General features: G+C 39.9%; 1 protein-coding gene and 1 pseudogene across 1 annotated transcript in view; one reads left to right on the forward strand and one right to left on the reverse strand.

Moving 5' to 3' along the window:
* PYGB (glycogen phosphorylase B) overlaps positions 1–17,400 on the reverse strand; it is a 91,522-nt gene that overhangs the window by 20,413 nt on the left and 53,709 nt on the right. The window contains exons 8-15 of the mRNA XM_043984470.1: positions 16,132–16,275; positions 15,040–15,132; positions 14,054–14,200; positions 12,753–12,916; positions 10,934–11,048; positions 10,328–10,429; positions 7,616–7,763; positions 4,698–4,756 (exon numbers count right to left, since the gene is read on the reverse strand). Of these exons, the coding sequence (XP_043840405.1) occupies positions 4,698–4,756; positions 7,616–7,763; positions 10,328–10,429; positions 10,934–11,048; positions 12,753–12,916; positions 14,054–14,200; positions 15,040–15,132; positions 16,132–16,275 (972 nt within the window). The remainder of the gene's footprint in view (positions 1–4,697; positions 4,757–7,615; positions 7,764–10,327; positions 10,430–10,933; positions 11,049–12,752; positions 12,917–14,053; positions 14,201–15,039; positions 15,133–16,131; positions 16,276–17,400) is intronic.
* Positions 432–1,176, forward strand: LOC122741235 (annotated as a pseudogene).

Genomic DNA, 17,400 nt, shown 5'->3' on the forward strand with positions numbered 1-17,400 from the left:
CCATACAAGTATACTTTGTGTCCATTTTCCAAACACTTCTAAGAGAATGGGATGACGGAATTGTAAGAATGCTATAGTATGCATTTGCAAATGATTTAACCAGAGGAATGTAGAGGGGGAAGTTACCAAGAGAAAAGAGAGCAGTATTTGCTTCAGGGTAAATCATCTGAATGTCAGTGGTATAGTAATCAAATAAACAGCACAGGCTTGATCACTCTATGCTAGCTATCCATGGGTAAAACAGTAAGCCAGTCCAAAGATGAACTGCATTGGTACAGTATCCCGACATTATTTATTTATGTGGTATAATGGCTGTTAGGAAGATATAGACTCTCTTCTTTTCTGGCTCTTGAGGAGTCAGTCGCAATGGCAGAAGGTCTGAAGTTTGGAAGCATTTTCGGTGGCTCTTTGAGGGGCCCCCAGCCGTCAACATGCCACATAACGAATACATAGAGTTACACCCAAAATGGTATGGCTACCGCTTGGATTACCATGAGAAAAAGAGAAAGAAGGAAAGCCGAGAAGCTCATGAACGTTTAAAGAAAGCAAAGAAAACGATTGGTCTAAAGGCCAAACTCTATCATAAACAGCGTCATGCTGAGAAGATTCAGATGAAAAAGACTATCAAGATGCATGAAAAGAGAAATACCAAGCAAAAGAATGATGAAAAAACTCCTCAAGGAGCAGTGCCTGCCTATCTGCTGGACAGAGGGACAATCCCGTGCCAAAGTCCTTTCCAACATGATTAAACAGAAACGAAAAGAGAAAGCTGGTAAATGGGAAGTGCCCCTGCCAAAAGTTCATGCCCAGGGAGAAACAGAAGTGTTAAAGGTCATTCGTACAGGAAAGAGAAAGAAGGTTTGGAAAAGAATGGTTACTAAAGTCTGCTTTGTCGGAGATGGCTTTACTCGAACACCACCAAAATATGAAAGATTCATTAGGCCAATGGGTTTGCGTTTTAAGAAGGCTCATATAACTCATCCGGAACTTAAAGCCACTTTTTGCCTCCCCATACTTCCTTCCTCCCCACCCCAACTTTGGGTGTTATTACCAAAGGGACTGTCATTGAAGTAAATGTGAGTGAGCTGGGCCTTGTGACACAAGGAGGCAAAATATGCACAGGTTACCAACAATCCAGAAAATGATAGATGCATAAATGCTGTCTTGCTTGTTTGATTGACTGACTTAAGTTCTACATCCTTAAAGATTCTACAATATATCAAGAAAACCCCACCAGTTACTACACTGAATAGTCACAAAACAAAACCAAAGACCTAGTTCTACACATTGATTTTTTTGATTTGAGATTAACATGGAAAAGAGATGAGATGCTATTTTCTATTCTTTTCTTTATCTTTGGTGCAGCTAGGTGGCACAATGGATAAAGCACGGGCCCTGGATTCAGGAGCACCTGAGTTCAAATCAGGCCTCAGGCACTTGACACTAGCTGAGTGATGCTGGGCAAATCGCTTAACCCCAACTGCCTCACCAAAAAACAAACAAAACAAACAAACAAAAAAAGCTTGTAGCTGCTCTCATTGCTGAATACATTGAAACCCTCTTGGAAAAAAAAAAAAAAAGGATGGTATAGACTAGGGCTCCTACATCAGAAGCTCTGTCAAATTATGCCTCCTCCTGATTGTGGAAGTAGGAGTAAAATCAGAATGGCAAGAGGTTATTAAAAAAAATTTGTTTTAGTTTATCTTGAATTATAAATCCAGGAGACAAAAAAAGGTAGATATGCTAATGTCCTACTTCAATAGAGTTACTAGGTCCACATATAATTCAGGTGAACAATATGCTGAGGCCCTTAAAGAATGATTACTGATCCACTACCAGAGATCAGCTGCAACAGACTTAAGCAGGCCTCTGGTTGGTTGATAGATGACTCAATGAACAAAGCATTTAATAAGTGCTTGCTATATGCAAAGCAATGTACTAAGTGCTGGGAATACACATAGAAAAGTAGGATAGGCCTTCTATCAAAAGCTCACATTCTAACAGGGGAGATAGGTTTCAGCTACAAATCAGGTGGAGAGGTCTCACTCATGATCCTTAGGGTACAAGATCGTAGTGCTTCTTCATTAATGGTATTTCCACTAATACAATTGTATCACTTTCTGATGCTTTAGCACTTGACAGGGTGAAGGACTTTGGTGGCAAGACTCTTAGATTCTGGAGTTGCTTCCCAGGTAAGGGACTATAAGGGCTGGAAGAAGTGGTTGGGGGGGGGGGGGGCTGATCCCTGGACTTTGGTGTCAATCTGCCTGTTGGGAGTTCTTGCTGGTGATGAGGAAAGTGGGGCCCCCTTTCCAAAATGATTTATCTCTTCCAAGAGAGCTGCAAAAGTTGGTCTGAACACGTATCTGGTGATTTAGAGGACACTGCTATTCCCAATGATCTTGGACTCAGGGCCTGGCTATTTCCACTGAGTTCTGAGGGAAGATGATGGTCCAAGTAGTAGTGATGGTGGTTCAACTTGCCTGGCATATGATGAGTTAACTATACTTCCACATATATATATATCTTTAAACAACATTCTCTTTTCCTTCTCATTAGAATTGTTTTTCTGTGTCTTGAGAATTTCATGTCTTCCTAGACTGACTTTCTCTGAGGATGCTTGCTCTTGTGTTATCTCTGGCAAGTCACTGAGCTTTCCTGGGCCTCACTCACCTCATGTGTAAAATGAGGGGATTGGACCAGATGGCCTATGAGGTTCTGTCCAGTGCTAAATCTATGATCTTAAGAATTGTAATTAATAAGATCCTGCCTATGTTTCCTCTGAACTTTTTGAAATCTGTTCTTCCAAATCTAGAGTCCATGTTAAACAATGTATCAGAAACTCTAAGAGGGCGTAGCCACTTCTCCTTCCTCTAACACATCCAGGGTCCCATCATTTCCACCCCAGCAATCGGTCAGTGACCATTGAAAGGTCACAGAAAACAAAATCGTACTGCCTCTAGGGACTGGAGAAGAGCAAATGTGCTGAAAAAAAGGAAACTGAACATAGGATACAAAATACAACTTAATTTTTATGCCTGTTGGTATTCTAGAAAGTGTTATTAAAGGGATGATGTTCCATATTTGATAAACCCAAAGACCCCAGTTTCTGGGATAAGAACTCACTATCTAACAAAAACTGCTGGGAAAACTGGAAAATAGTATGTGGCAGAAACTAGAGAAAGGGATGATGAGTGAACATCCATAAATGGAGTGATCACTAACAATCAGCATGGTTTTACCAAGAAACTAGCCTCATTTCCTTTCTTGACAGGGTTCCGAGACTGGCAGAAAAGCTGTGTGATATAACTGATAGAAGGTTGCCTCAAAGCCAGGAAGCCCAGGTTCAAATATTACCTTTACAAATATCACATGTTACATCCTGGCAGGGACACCATGGGCAGAAGTGCTGACTTCCCTAATAGAGGGAGTTTCTTTTTCCAGGACTTTCCTATACCAATGAAAACCTAGGTCTGATCCCTAAGCTCTGACTAGTCTAAAGATCAGGGGAATACTGTAGATATGTGCGATCACAGAGTTAGAGTTGGAATGGCTCTTAAGAAATCATTTTAAACATGAGGAAGTTGAGATCCAAAGAGGGCAAATGGCTTTCCCAAAGTCATTTAAGTAGCAAGTTGAAAAGACCAGGATTTGAATGGAGGTCCTGTGACTCTTAAATTTAGCACCCTTTCCCCTAAACCATACTGCCTCCTAGTTTACCTACACTGTAGCAAAATATGACAAGGGCCTTCATGCTATTCCTGTGAGAAAAGATGGAGAAATATTTGGATCAAAGTTGCCAATAGCTAATTGATGAAGAGATTCATTAAGTACTTGCCAAGGGGTCTCTAATGGAGTGCCCAAGGGATCTGTGCTTGGCATTGCACAGTTTACTATTCCATGACTTAAATGAAGACATTATTGTGGGGGGGGGGGGAGAAGAGAAGACCATTATGGCATGCCTGTCAATTATGTGGATAAACATAAAACTAGGAAGGACAGACAACACAAGAGACAAGAGAAGATTCAAAAAGAGCATGATGGACTCTAGCACTGGGCCAAAGTGAAGACTAAAAGTTAAGAGGGATCAATGTGAAGTGTGGGTACAAAAAAATCCATTTCACAAGAACAAGATGGGAAAAGTTTGGCTAGAGAACAATCTGATTGAAAAATAAGTGGGGCAGGGGGCAGCTAGGTGATGCAGTGGATGAAACACCAGCCCAGGATTCAGGAGGACCTGAGTCCAAATCTGACCTCAGACACTTGACACTTACTAGCTGTGTGACCCTGGGCAAGTCACTTAACCCTCATTGTCCTGCAAAAAAAGAAAAAGAGGGGCAGCTAGGTAGCACAGTGGGTAGAGCACCAGCCCTGGAGTCAGGAGTACCTGAGTTCAAATCCGGCCTCGGACACTTAACACTTACTAGCTGTGTGACCCTGGGCAAGTCACTTAACCCCAATTACCTCACTAAAAAAAAAAAAAAAGAAAAAGAAAAGAAAAAAGAATAAAAAATAAGTAGGGAGGTTTAATGGATTTCAAGTTCAGTGATACAGAAGTCACTAAGATGCACTAGAGGATAATTTTTTTAGCCACAGTAATTCTAGGAGACTACCTATTAAGGCAGTGGGGATGAGGGGAAGCTATCCAACCATCAAGTAAGCAAAATGGTACAAATTCTACAAAAAAGACACCTTACCTTTCCCCCAATCATGACAGTCCTTGGTACAAAGTATTTGCTTGGGTCTTTCCTTATTCCTGTGGGGTTAACAGAGGAGGTTAAAGTTGGACAATTATTTTAAAAATCACCTAATATTAGAGCTGATTGATAAAGCCCTCTCTTCACTCCAACATACTTTATAAACATATGTAACAAGAGGAAAACATCAAAATGATACTAGAAAAGAAAGGATGGTTCCTCCACACAGATGAAACATAAACTATGGCACAGTAACTGCAACTTAACTTGCTCAGAAAAATAGTTTCCCTTCCCCTTTGTGAAAAGTCAGCTCATTTCCTTTTCTTTGCTTCGTACTATTCAAGGTTATTAAGAATTGTTAATGTTTAAGAGATAAACATAAAGTAAACCAGCCACTGAAAATAAAGATTACATGTGTAATTGTTCTGAGGAAATCACTTTAACAACTTTAAAAAAAAGATCTGGTCACAAAAATCTCATGAGAAACTTAAAATAATTTGGGGGATGTTCAACGTTACCTGAAAGAGGATGTTGCCGCTGCCACTAAAAGCTCCATCCCCAATCTATCACACATTGATAGCTGTAAAGGACTTTCCTGGTCCCTTAATCTCACCTCTTCATTTTAAATCAGGGCCCATAGTGCTGACCTGCTCACTGCCAGACAGATCATTTTTTTTGTACCTGCAAAGGCTCCTAGAGAGAATGCTCTCATTTCAAAGATGAAGAAACTAAAACCCATGAGGCTAAGTGAACTGTTCTGGCTAACATGGATAACAAGAAGAGCCAAGACTAGAATTCAACCAAGCTTCCTAATTTCTGAGTTTGTATTTTAAATCCATCAATCAGAAAATAAAGGTAAGTTAATATCAACTTCCCAGGCTCTATTCCAAAGGTATTACATCAGCTTCAGCCTGGGCCAAGGGAAGAATAGGAGGGCAGACTAGCATGGGACAAGATACTGAGGTATTTTGTTATCCTCACCAGCCATCAAGCTAACGTTGCTGAAAGCCACATGTCAGTGATGTAGGGCAGAAGTTCATAGAGCAAAACCAGTGGACCAAGGGAAAAACATGACTAAGGCCACCAGGAAACCCCAGCCATGAAAGCTGGATTGAGAAAACTACAATTCTTATCAATAGCCAATGAGGATCAAGGAAATTAAGATCATGTCAGCCTTTAACTAGTCCATGTTAAGCAACGTTCCATATGCTTTTACCAGTTTTCCTTCAATATATTATAACATATATAAAGTGTTTTATTCTTTTTTTCATCTTATTTGATTCTAAGAGCTACAAGAAATATTCTAACCCCTGTTTTACAGGTGAGGAAATTGATTAAGGGAGATTGTAATTTGCCCACGGATATAAAGCTATTGTAAAAGATGGGATGTGACCCTACTTCTCCCTTGCCTCAAAATATAGTCTGGGCCCTACCTGCTATAAAGAGCACTGACCCGACCTATGTACCTTTTGTTATACTAGGTATGTGTCAATTTTCATCTTCATCAAATCTACTAAAGTGTGCAATGTGATTTGTTTTATTTTGGTCTTTGTAATACTCCCGCCTATCACTGTGCCTTGAAGACAGTAGGATAGAGCACCAGCCCTGGAGTCAAGAGGATCTGAGTTCAAATCCAGTCTCATACACTAGCTGTGTGATCCTGGGCAAATCACTTAACCCCCAACGCCTCTAACAACAAAAAAGGTAGTAGAAGCTTAACTGATTGAACTGAAAATTACTCTGACCCTTCACAAGAGACAACAAAGACTTATTTATTTTTAGAAACATGTATCAATTTCATTGAGATGTTCTATTATATTAACCTTGTGACAATTCTAAGGTATTTTACCAGTAGAGAGCCAGTAGTCCCAAATGAGTTCCTAATAGTTGAGGGAGTCATGTCTACTGGACAAACCTGCTGAAGGAACTCTTTGTTACAAAGTTAATTTGCTTTATTTTTCATTCTTTTTTTTTTGTGTGTGTGTAGGCAATCGGGGTTAAGTGACTTGCCCGGGGTCACACAGCTAGTAAGTGTTAAGTGTCTGAGGCCGGATTTGAAGCCAGGTCCTCCTGAATCCAGGGCTGGTGCTCTATCCACTGCACCACCTAGCTGCCCCGCTAAGTACTTCTTAAGCTTAACTAACCATCTCTATGTGGTTTTAAAAGAGTAAATGCTCTAAAAAATTCAAATGCAAATAGCTCTGGGTAGATTTCCCACTAGTCCCACCCTGAACATATCATGCTAGATCTCAATTTAAACCTATGCTCCTGGAGTCCTCCTCACTGAAATACACTCCCCTCTTTCCTAAGGATGGGAGCCAACAGAAAAGGCTTCAAGGAGAAAGGGTGCTTAGAAACTGAAGAGTTGGAATAAAGGCTTTTGGTAGGTAGGAAAGAGGCAAAAATTAAGAGCCCTCCATTTCTTAGAAAACCCACATAAAACTAAGTGTGTAAAGTTATTAGCTGCCCTTGGTGAAAGAAAAATAATTTCAATTTGGAGTTTGTGATAGGAAAAAAAAGAAATTAATTTGGAGTGTGAATCCCAAATCTGTTGCTGTGACCTTGGAAAAGTCAATTTTCTAACCTGGGAAATAAGGTAGTTGGGCTAAATGATATCTAAAGTCTCTTCTAGGCCTAAATACTAACACTCTAAAAGTGAAACACAAGTCTATCATCCCAAATTACCCTCTCTTTGCTGTGATCCATGGCCTAAGGGGAAGTGACTGCCAAGCCACTGGCAATGAAGAGAGAATAATAATCAAGGAATGGCAAAATGAAATGAGAACTGAGGAGTCTTAGGAAACTGTTGGGAACAAAGTGGGAGGAAAATATTGAAGCTATGTTCTTTTTAACTATCATAATCATGAAATAGTTAACATCCCCCATTGACCTGAAATGCTAAAGAAGCCAAGACTTACGGTTGTATAGCGTGATGATGTGTAAGCAGTTCAGCAACTGCCTTTTGTACTCATGGATTCTCTTCACATGCACGTCAAACATCGAGGAGGGATTTATTTTCACCTTGTACTCTTGCTCTAGGAAGGCAGAAAACTTCAATTTGTTTTCCTAGGGAAGAGAAAACAGAAGGAGGCATTTGACTTTTTCTTGATTTCCTTTTTTGCCTGATAAATACTATGATGCTGTCCAATGATAGCTTTCAGAATCTAAATATATGCCAAGTACCCAGCTATTCCTGTTCCCTAAAGGAGAGCTTTTTTGATTCAACTCCAACAGAGAATCTTTTCCCATTTTGCTGGAAATTCAGTGACAATGGAAAAATGTCAAAGAAGGGTAGGGGAGGCAGAACACTGGAAGGCTTAAAGATCAGAGCAAATGGCAGGAAGAGGTGTCAAAATAAAAAGAAACTACTCAATGTAAAGAGTGGGAGTAATAGAAAACAAAAAGAAGTTAAAAGAAGATGAAACAATAATGACAATTTTAAAAGAAAAAGAATCACTAGTATTATGCTAAGTTAAAGATTTAGGAAGGTGAAATCAACTTTGCACTATGAAATTTTTTTAAAAATGGAATAAACACCAAGAGATAGGAATCAATGAGGCAAGGAATTCTGTTGTTTTACTTCAAGGTAGTTATATAGAGATTCAGTCTTTGGTTTAAAAGGCTTCAAATTACATAAATTCAGCTTTTTATTAGCATTGCCAAAGGTTATGCTGTCAGCAAGTTTTTAAGATAAAACCTGGCTATACCAAGATATGCTTTTTAACCAACAAAGCACATAGTCTAAACTACTATTCTTTAGTGGTTTGTTTCCCAATTTCACTTCAAAACATAAAAGTTGTTTATAGTACTCAACTTGGCAAACATCAGAGGCATCTAGGTGGTAAAGTAGACAGAGTAATGGATCTGGAGTCAGGAAGATCTGAGTTTGATTCCTGCCTCAATTGCTTACTAGCTGTGTGACTCCCCAAGCAAATCACTTAGCCTCTTCTAGTCTCAGTTTCCTCGTCTGTAAAATGGGATAATAGCACCTTTCTCATAGGTGCATCAAATGAGATACCACATGTAAGATGCTTTGCAGCTCTTAAAGTGCTATATAAATGCTAGCTATTGTTATGATTGTTTTTATTAAATACCTATTATGCACCTGGCACAGTGCTAGGTGTGAATACAAAGATAAAAAGCAAAATGTGACATGCACACAAGCAAGAAATTGAAAAAATATGTAGAGCAATATAAAGCAATTTTGAGACAGAGATGGTGCAAATAACTATGGGGATAAGGAAAAGTCTTATGTTTATGGAAAAGCCATGTTTTGAAGGGAGAAAGGAATTCTAAGAGATGGAAATGAGGAGGAAGTGATATCCAAATATGGGCAAATTAATTGTGAAAAGGCCCAGTAGTGGAAGGTGGAAGGTTATACCATGGGAAGAGCTAACAGTCTAGTTGGAATGGGAATTCAGCTGGGGGAGCCAGATTGTGGGAGAACTTTTAGTCAAAGATTAAGGAGTTTGTATTTTTACCAGAGGCAAAAGGAAGCCAAAGAGTAGGAGACTAGTATGGTCACATCCATGCTTTAAAATATGAATTGGCAGCTGTGTGGAGAGACTAGGAGACAATTAGGAGGCAACTGCAATAGTTCATTTGAGAAATTATAAGGGTAGAGACAAGTGAAGGGAAAAGAAGCAGACAATTGCAAGATATGCTACAAAAATAAGATAGGCCAAGGCCAGTGCTTTATCCACTGCGCCACCTAGCTGCCCCCTGAAAAGTGGTCATTAGATATCTTTTTTTTTTTTTTTTGGCAAGGCAATTGGGGTTAAGTGACTTGCCCAAGGTCACACAGCTAGTAAGTGTCAAGTGTCTGAGGCCGGATTTGAACTCAGGAACTCCTGAGTCCAGGGCCGGTGCTTTATCCACTGCGCCACCTAGCCGCCCCCAAAAGTATTATTGTTAGTCAAGACTACAAGATTACAAATCTGAGTGACTGGAAGGATGGTAGTGACAATAGAAACAGGGAAGTTTGGCAAAGGGGTAGATTAATTTATTCAACAAGTATTAATTAGAAATAAAAATAGTGGCAGGTAGGTGGTGCAATGGATAGAGCACTGGCCCTGGATTCAGGAGGACCTGAGTTCAAATCCAGCCTCAGACACTTGACACTTACTAGCTGTGTGACCCTGGGCAAGTCACCTAACCCCAACTGCCCCACAAAAAAAAGAAAGAAAGAACGAAGGAAAGAAAAATAAATTTCTCAGCAAAGAACTGTTTTTGTTCAAGTGTTACATATCAAACTTATTCATTGATCTGCATGCAGTAGATGTGTAATGATATTTTTTGAACTGAATTAAATTGTTACCATAGTACATGTGGAGTAATTCAATCACTGAGTTTCAAATGTACAATGTAATGAATGGAGTTAGTTAGGAAAAAGAAATTGGGAGTTACATAGTAATTTTGTTTTGTTTTGTTTTGGTTTTTTTGCAAGACAATGAGGGTTAAGTGACTTGCCCAGAGTCACACAGCTAGTTAAATGTCAAGTGTCTGAGGCCAGATTTGAACTCAGGTATTCCTGAATCCAGGGCCGGTACTTTATCCACTGCACCATCTAGCTGCCCATTACATAGTAATTTAAAGTAAGACCAGGAAAACTTTATTCACACTCTTATTACCTGCTTGACTTTGGCCACATCCCTGATGAATGCTTCATCATTGACCAATGGCAAAAGCTTCTTCAGTTTACTTAAATCAGTGAGAAAATCTTCCCCAATTTTCTAGAGAAATGCAAAAAGTATTAGTTGCTAAAAGTGGTTGTGCCTTTTCATACACTGTAACATAATCAATATGGCATTCTTACTAATGCCATTGAAATGACTGATTTTGTTGACATATTTCCCTTATTTTCATATCCCTTTTTAAGTATTCAGTCCAAGCTACTTAACTTGCTGACATAGCAGGTGCTTCCACCCCACGTTATAATCAATAACTAATGTAAGCTGAACTTTTCTCCCACATTTTAACAAAAGACTTTAACATTACCACATGCTCAGTGCTACAAACTTTAGAGCAAGTCACCATGTCCACTATTAGGGCAAATAAACTGCCCAATTCAAAGATGAGATTTCTTTTCAATTTCAGCTAAAGGCCTGAAACAAAAAGGGCCCCTATGATACCTTCTCCACTAGAAGAATCACCAAGGTCTAATCCTGCCATGTCCTAAACTGCACTCACTTCTGTTGACCTGTGAGTCCTAATGTAAGGTCAGCTCTGGTCCTCACCTCCACAATGATCTCTGCCAGACCTGGATTGCACAACAGTAGCCACCGTCTGGGAGTGATGCCATTGGTCTTGTTCTGGAACTTCTCTGGCTCCAGTTCGTAAAAATCTTTAAAACTAAAAAATAAAGGAAATAGGAAAAGGTCATAGAACGGCTTTGTTTGGAACAAGATAAGCAAGACTTCTTAAGATGCTTTTTGTTTAAAAAAAGGCCTCCAGGGGCAGCTAGATGGCGCAGTGGTAAAGCACCGGCCCTGGATTCAGGAGTACCTGAGTTCAAATCCGGCCTCAGACACTTGACACTTACTAGCTGTGTGACCCTGGGCAAGTCACTTAACCCTCATTGCCCTGCAAAAAATTTAAATAAATAAATAAATAAAATTTAAAAAAAAAAAGGCCTCCAGAACTCAAACATACATAAAACACTCAAGATAGAACTTTAGAATTATCACCCTCCATCTACTTATTTATATATGTGCACAGAACTGGTTTGGCCAAGGTACTTTAGCATGCATTCTTTTTTTTTTTTTTTGTGAGGCAATTGGGGTTAAGTGACTTGCCTAGGGTCACACAGCTAGTAACTGTTAAGTGTCTGAGGCCAGATTTGAACTTAGGTCCTCCTGCATCCAGGGCTGGTACTCTATCCACTGTGCCACCTAGCTGCCCCTTGGCATGCATTCTTTACTTGGATTAAACAAACCTGGGAGTAATGGCAAAAGAAAGATTTGACTATATATACTAACGGTTGATTTTGAACTGAGTTCTTATTGTATATACAAGGGGAATGTTGGATTCTCTAACGGAATTGAAAATTATTATGGTAGCTTTACTCCTTTTCTCTTGATTAGTCCTCTAATCCCTCTCGACAGCCTTCCTACTCAATGGAATGTAAATCCTTTGGGCAAGGACATTTTTTTCTTTGTATACCTATCACAGTGCCTTGCACAGAATTCATTTAATAGATATTGAGTTGAGGTGAACATTGTTTTCAGGCAGGAAGAAAAATATGGAAAGGCTAAGGGTTATGTCAGTGTGGCATAGTGCAAAGTGTGAGGTATTTGAAGCTAGGAGACCTAGGTTCAAGTTTTGATTCTAATTACTATCTGGGTTTCTTAGAATGAGTCACTTTATTTCTATTTGTTTCAGTTTTCTCATTAATAAAATTAGAGTTAGTCCAGATTATCTCTAAGGTCTCTTCCAGTGGTAATGTGCTACAGTCTATATGAGAAAAACAAGTCCTTCACCTATCGTTATATCCGGACAGTGTAAAAACTAGCTGATCGTCTCAATTATTTGCAGATCAAAATCTAAGGTCAGCCACTACCTTGACATTGGCTTCCCTTATCCACAATCTCAAGAGAAACAAAGGAGGACAAGAGGAAAGGGTTGAAAGAATCCCTGCCTAGCTGATGAAATGGCTTATTTTAGTTTAAGGGTGGAGAGATAACCGTAGGTTACTGGTTAACAGAACACTCAGACCACTGCACCCTAGCACTGTCAGCCTTAAGGGAGAAATTACAAGAACTTTCATCGAGCTTTAACCTTCAAAGAAATGAAACTTTATGCCAATACCTAAACGTTGGATCCTCCTGACCTGTCTGTTCCACTTAATAGCAGACAGCTATACAAGAGGCCATATTTACCCCACTGAACTAATTATGTGTTTCATTACATTAATTGGCTGTTTTGTAGGTAAAGTATTTGGCTCAATAAGGTATGATATTCTTAGGGACAGAACAGTGGCAAAGAAGTGGATTAAGTCTTTTAGATTTCAAAGGCATATGCCTGAATTTAAGTCTAAGTACATTCAATGGCACTCACACAGAATGCTTCACAATTTCTGAGTGGATTCTTGCTACTCCATTGACAGCGTGGGAGCCAATCACACAAAGGTGGGCCATGTTAATCCTCTTACAGTCTCCCTCTTCAATCACAGACATCCTTCTCAGTCGGTCCACATCTCCAGGAAACATGGCAGCTACATTCTGTTACCAAGACACAGAGAAACATCAGTGGCTTCCTTTTATGAACCCAGAATTAATAAGGATGACTAAATATTCCCCTCCCTAGAAACATAGAAAGGATTTTCTGCTTCTCTCCCCAAAATCACAGAGCACAGTGGGAAAAAATGACAGCAGATGTCCCCAAGTATCTTACTGCAGTCGCCCATATCACACCAACTCAATTCTAAATGCTACTAATTCTGTTTTCATCATTTCCTGATGGTAACAGAAAAAACAGATGAGACTAAAATTTTAAAGAATTTACATTTTGCTTTTCATAAGCTTTTCACTAGCTTTTCATAAGCTATTGAATAAATTGAATAAATACAAGGTACAGTGGTTAAAATACTGGACTTTGAGTGAAGAAAGCCTGATTTCAAATCCTCCCTTTAAGCAACTCCCTTAGACTTATCTACTAAGTTACTGACAGGTTACAAAGTATATAGGTAGAAGGGGATTCCACACTACAAGTTCCCTTTGCTGTCAAAATCATACATCCTTTATGTGTTAAGTAATACATGCAGGACAGAAGTCTGCTGCCATTACAAGGAATAGAAACTTAATTAGTACTATGTCAGTTAGGTCCAAATCCAGTGCTTAATCAGGTATGGGATTCCTTTCCCCAACCTTAACAAAATAAAGAAATGAAAACTGGGGGCAGCTAGATGGCACAGTGGATAGAGCACCGGCCCTGGATTCAGGAGGACCTGAGTTCAAATCCGGCCTCAGACACTTAACACTTACTAGCTGTGTGACCCTGGGCAAGTCACTTAACCCCAATTCACTCACTCACACACACACACACACACACACACACACACACACACACACACACAGAAATGAAAACTGACATACAACTTCCTAAACAGAATGCCTACTTTAATATTATGGCAGCCATTTCAGAATTCTACTGGTAAGTATGGAGACAAGGTCTATAGTTTGATTGTTAAATAATTGTCCCTAACAGTAGTAGAGCATACACCCCCAAATACACTCTGGTGGCGAAAATAACCTACAACCTTTTAAATCATCTCTCAGTGTTGACGATAATTCCCCACCAAGACTAAATGACATATTTTCCTTTCCCCACTCTCTTAGTATGAGGGGTAGCCTCCTTACATCCAAGTGCTTCTGATTAACGGCATAGATAATCTCCAGGTGTCTTGGCAGTAACTTCTCAAACATGGAGACAGGCCACCGCTCCAGAGCCTCAGGCAGGACAGTGTGGTTGGTATAGGCACATGTCTTTTTAGTGATCTCCCAGGCCTAAAAGTAGATTAGAAGACTTAAGCTAAATACACTTTAAAAAAATATTACTTCTTTCCTCAGTGAGCCAAGAGGGCAAGGGTAGAGACACAGATCCAACCTAAAAATATGTAAAGCTTGCCATTGTTTACAGGCCCATGCTCAGATTATCCTGGGCAACACTGCCCTCTCCTGCAGGTTAAAGAGTACAACAAGACCACACACCAACGTGACTGATTACACGACTGCAGTCATTTCAGAGAGAATACCCACAAATGTAGGGCAATTACGGCTGAGATGGGTTGTTTCAGTATTCTGTAAACACAGGAAAACTCCATGTATGACTTCACAGGTTGATCCATTTTTACTAGGGGAAAATCTACCATAGGAGCTTCCAAGGGTCATGAGATCCAAATATACTTCACTACTTACTCTCCTGTTTTTTTCCTGTTAAAACTCTACACTAAGGAAAAAGATGCAAGAATCCCTGTCCAATGTGTGAGGATCCTTCTCCACTCCCCAAGTGATCACACTGGTTCCCCTCACCTTTCTGCTATACACAATAATCCTGCCTTCCTTTCATTCACAAGAAAAATTTGAGAACTTTTCTTAGAATGATCCTTACTGTCTTCTCATTGCCCACTTCTCTCTCCCCCAATAACCTCTTATTTCCACTTATAGTCCTTCCCAGGAAGGCAACAGAGCTGCCTCCTATTTCATAGAATAAAGACAGGGAGTAACTGAGCAATTCCTATAGAAATGTTAGTATTTGGATAGGCCAGTGTAGCTGTGTTAGACTTTTAGAACAAAGAATGCCCCAACCTTCCTTCCCTAGCCCCAATACTACCTCTTGCTCTTACCTTATCCCAGTCCACCTTTTCGACATCCACTAGGATTCTCATGAGTTCTGCAATAGAGAGTGCTGGGTGGGTATCGTTGAGCTGAATGGCAACCTGGAATTGAAAGAAATCACTTTGGACTATATTCAAATCTTTCCTCTGCAGTTCAACACAAGGACCACCACAGAGAAAATATGAGTTATTGACAAGAACTTCTATGGAAGCAAATGAACCCAAGGCTGTCAGGGAGCCCGGGCCAGGAAGGAGGTAAGAATTCAACATGACATCTAGGACACTAATATGCTACTTCTGCAAGGACTGTGAGTTGGGGATTAAGGAGAAAAGAGCAGCTTTTTCCTCCTGGCAGCAGTGCCACTGTCTGGAGAATCGTGTGTGGAGCTAGGACACAGGATCCTAAGCTGGAGCTGGAAGTGATCTGACGTAACCTAGGCCAAGCCCCTCATTTTACAGGTGAGAAAACTCAGGAAGGAAAAGCTCAGAAAGGTCAAGTGGGTCATCTCAAGTCACACAAGTGATAAGTGGCAGAGCTAGGATTTGTATCTAGATCCTCTTGATTCTGAATCCAATATCCCATATATAAGAATAGCGGATGTTGACAAATTTCTTGGGAGGCCAATTCGTCATAATTTTGATGTTGGTAAAAGACTGGAAGATGAAAATCTGTAGTAATCTTCCACTCTTGTTCTCATAGCATCTCATTCCTTGACTCTGAATATTTCAGTCCTTTCTATCAAAGACATCACTTTTTCTGGTACCATTAAAAAAAACCAACCATCACATCATTTTCCAAATACACTGCCTCATTCAAATCAAGTAGAAATTTTACCCCCTTAACCTCAGCAACCCAAATAAGATACCAGCATAGGAGTAGGGGGTTTCCAGAAAAGTAACAAAGTGGACAGAAGGCTTATACAAGGAAGTAGGTTTCTGCATTTGTCCTAGGATTCAATAACAGACAATGAAATCATCCCTGTTATGTGAACAGTTAACGTGAAGAACTGGGATTGTAGACACATTATATTGTGCAAAGTAAAAAGCTTAAAAAAAAAAATCTGGCAGGGTTACAAAGAAGAATTTAGGGCCCAACCCTACCTTGTCTGGGAAAGTTTCAAAAGAGGTTCTCACTGGATCCCGGCAGCCAAACTTGGAAGATTTGAAGCGGCGAATGATATCTTGGAGAGTGGCAGCCACCACAAAATATTCTTGCTTCAGTCGGAGCTCCTTTCCTTCAAAAAACTGGATAGAGAGAAGTCTATCTGTGACTTGGGCTCTGCTGAAAAGGCTGAAGCAAGTCAGGTGACCCTCATTATCTGTTACCTTAAATACTGCAAAGGCCTCTCACTTGGTCTCTATGCCAAGTCTCTCCCCCATTCCAATTCAACTTTAACACAGCTGTCAATCTGATTTTCCTAACGTGCATGTCTGGCTGACCATCTCACTTTCCTATTCAATACATTCCAGCGGTTCCCTATGGACCTTAGAATCCAATACTATTTCTTCCTTATCCTCTCTTTTCTTCTTTTTTTTTTTGGTGGGGCAATGAGGGTTAAGTGACTTGCCCAGGGTCACACAGCCAGTGTCAAGTGTCTGAGCCCGGATTTGAACTCAGGTCCTCCTGAATCCAGGGCTGGTGCTTTATCTACTGCACCACCTAGCTGTCCCCTATGCTCTCTTTTCTAAATCACAATTTTTTGTTTTAAATTGTACATAAGAGGGGCAGCTTCAGACACTTGACACTTACTAGCTGTGTGACCCATGGCAAGTCACTTAACCCCCATTGCCCCTCAAAAAACAAAACAAAAAAAATAAATTGTACATAAGAACTAATATATAATAATATGTATATAATTAAAAATAAGTGAATATAAAAGTACATGTTCAAAAAGTTTACTGTTAAATGCATGCAATCAGGGGCAGCTAGATGGCGCAGTGGATAGAGCACCGGCCCTGGAGTCAGGAGTACCTGAGTTCAAATCTGGCCTCAGACACTTAACACTTACTAGCTGTGTGACCCTGGGCAAGTCACTTAAACCCCAATTGCCTCACTAAAAAAAAAAAAAAATGCATGCAATCAAAAAAAAATTGGAGACGATTATTGCTCTATACCATTTTGTCCCTGAGGCTGAAAGTCTGCAAGCCTGGGAGGAGTTTCTATAGCTCCTCTCCAAACCCTGTGGAGATTCTAAGGCACCTACTCCAAACCTAAGAGGATCCAAGACTCTTCTGGGACTGTTATCCTTACTACTCTAAATAATTATATTAACAATAAAACAATAATATCTAAATCTTCAAATTACTGTTTTTAAAAATGATGAACCTGTTGGGGTAGGTAAGGCCTCAAAACCTTTTCCTACCAAAAGC

This window comes from Dromiciops gliroides, chromosome 2, assembly GCF_019393635.1.
Source record: "Dromiciops gliroides isolate mDroGli1 chromosome 2, mDroGli1.pri, whole genome shotgun sequence".
Lineage (NCBI taxonomy): Eukaryota > Metazoa > Chordata > Mammalia > Microbiotheria > Microbiotheriidae > Dromiciops > Dromiciops gliroides.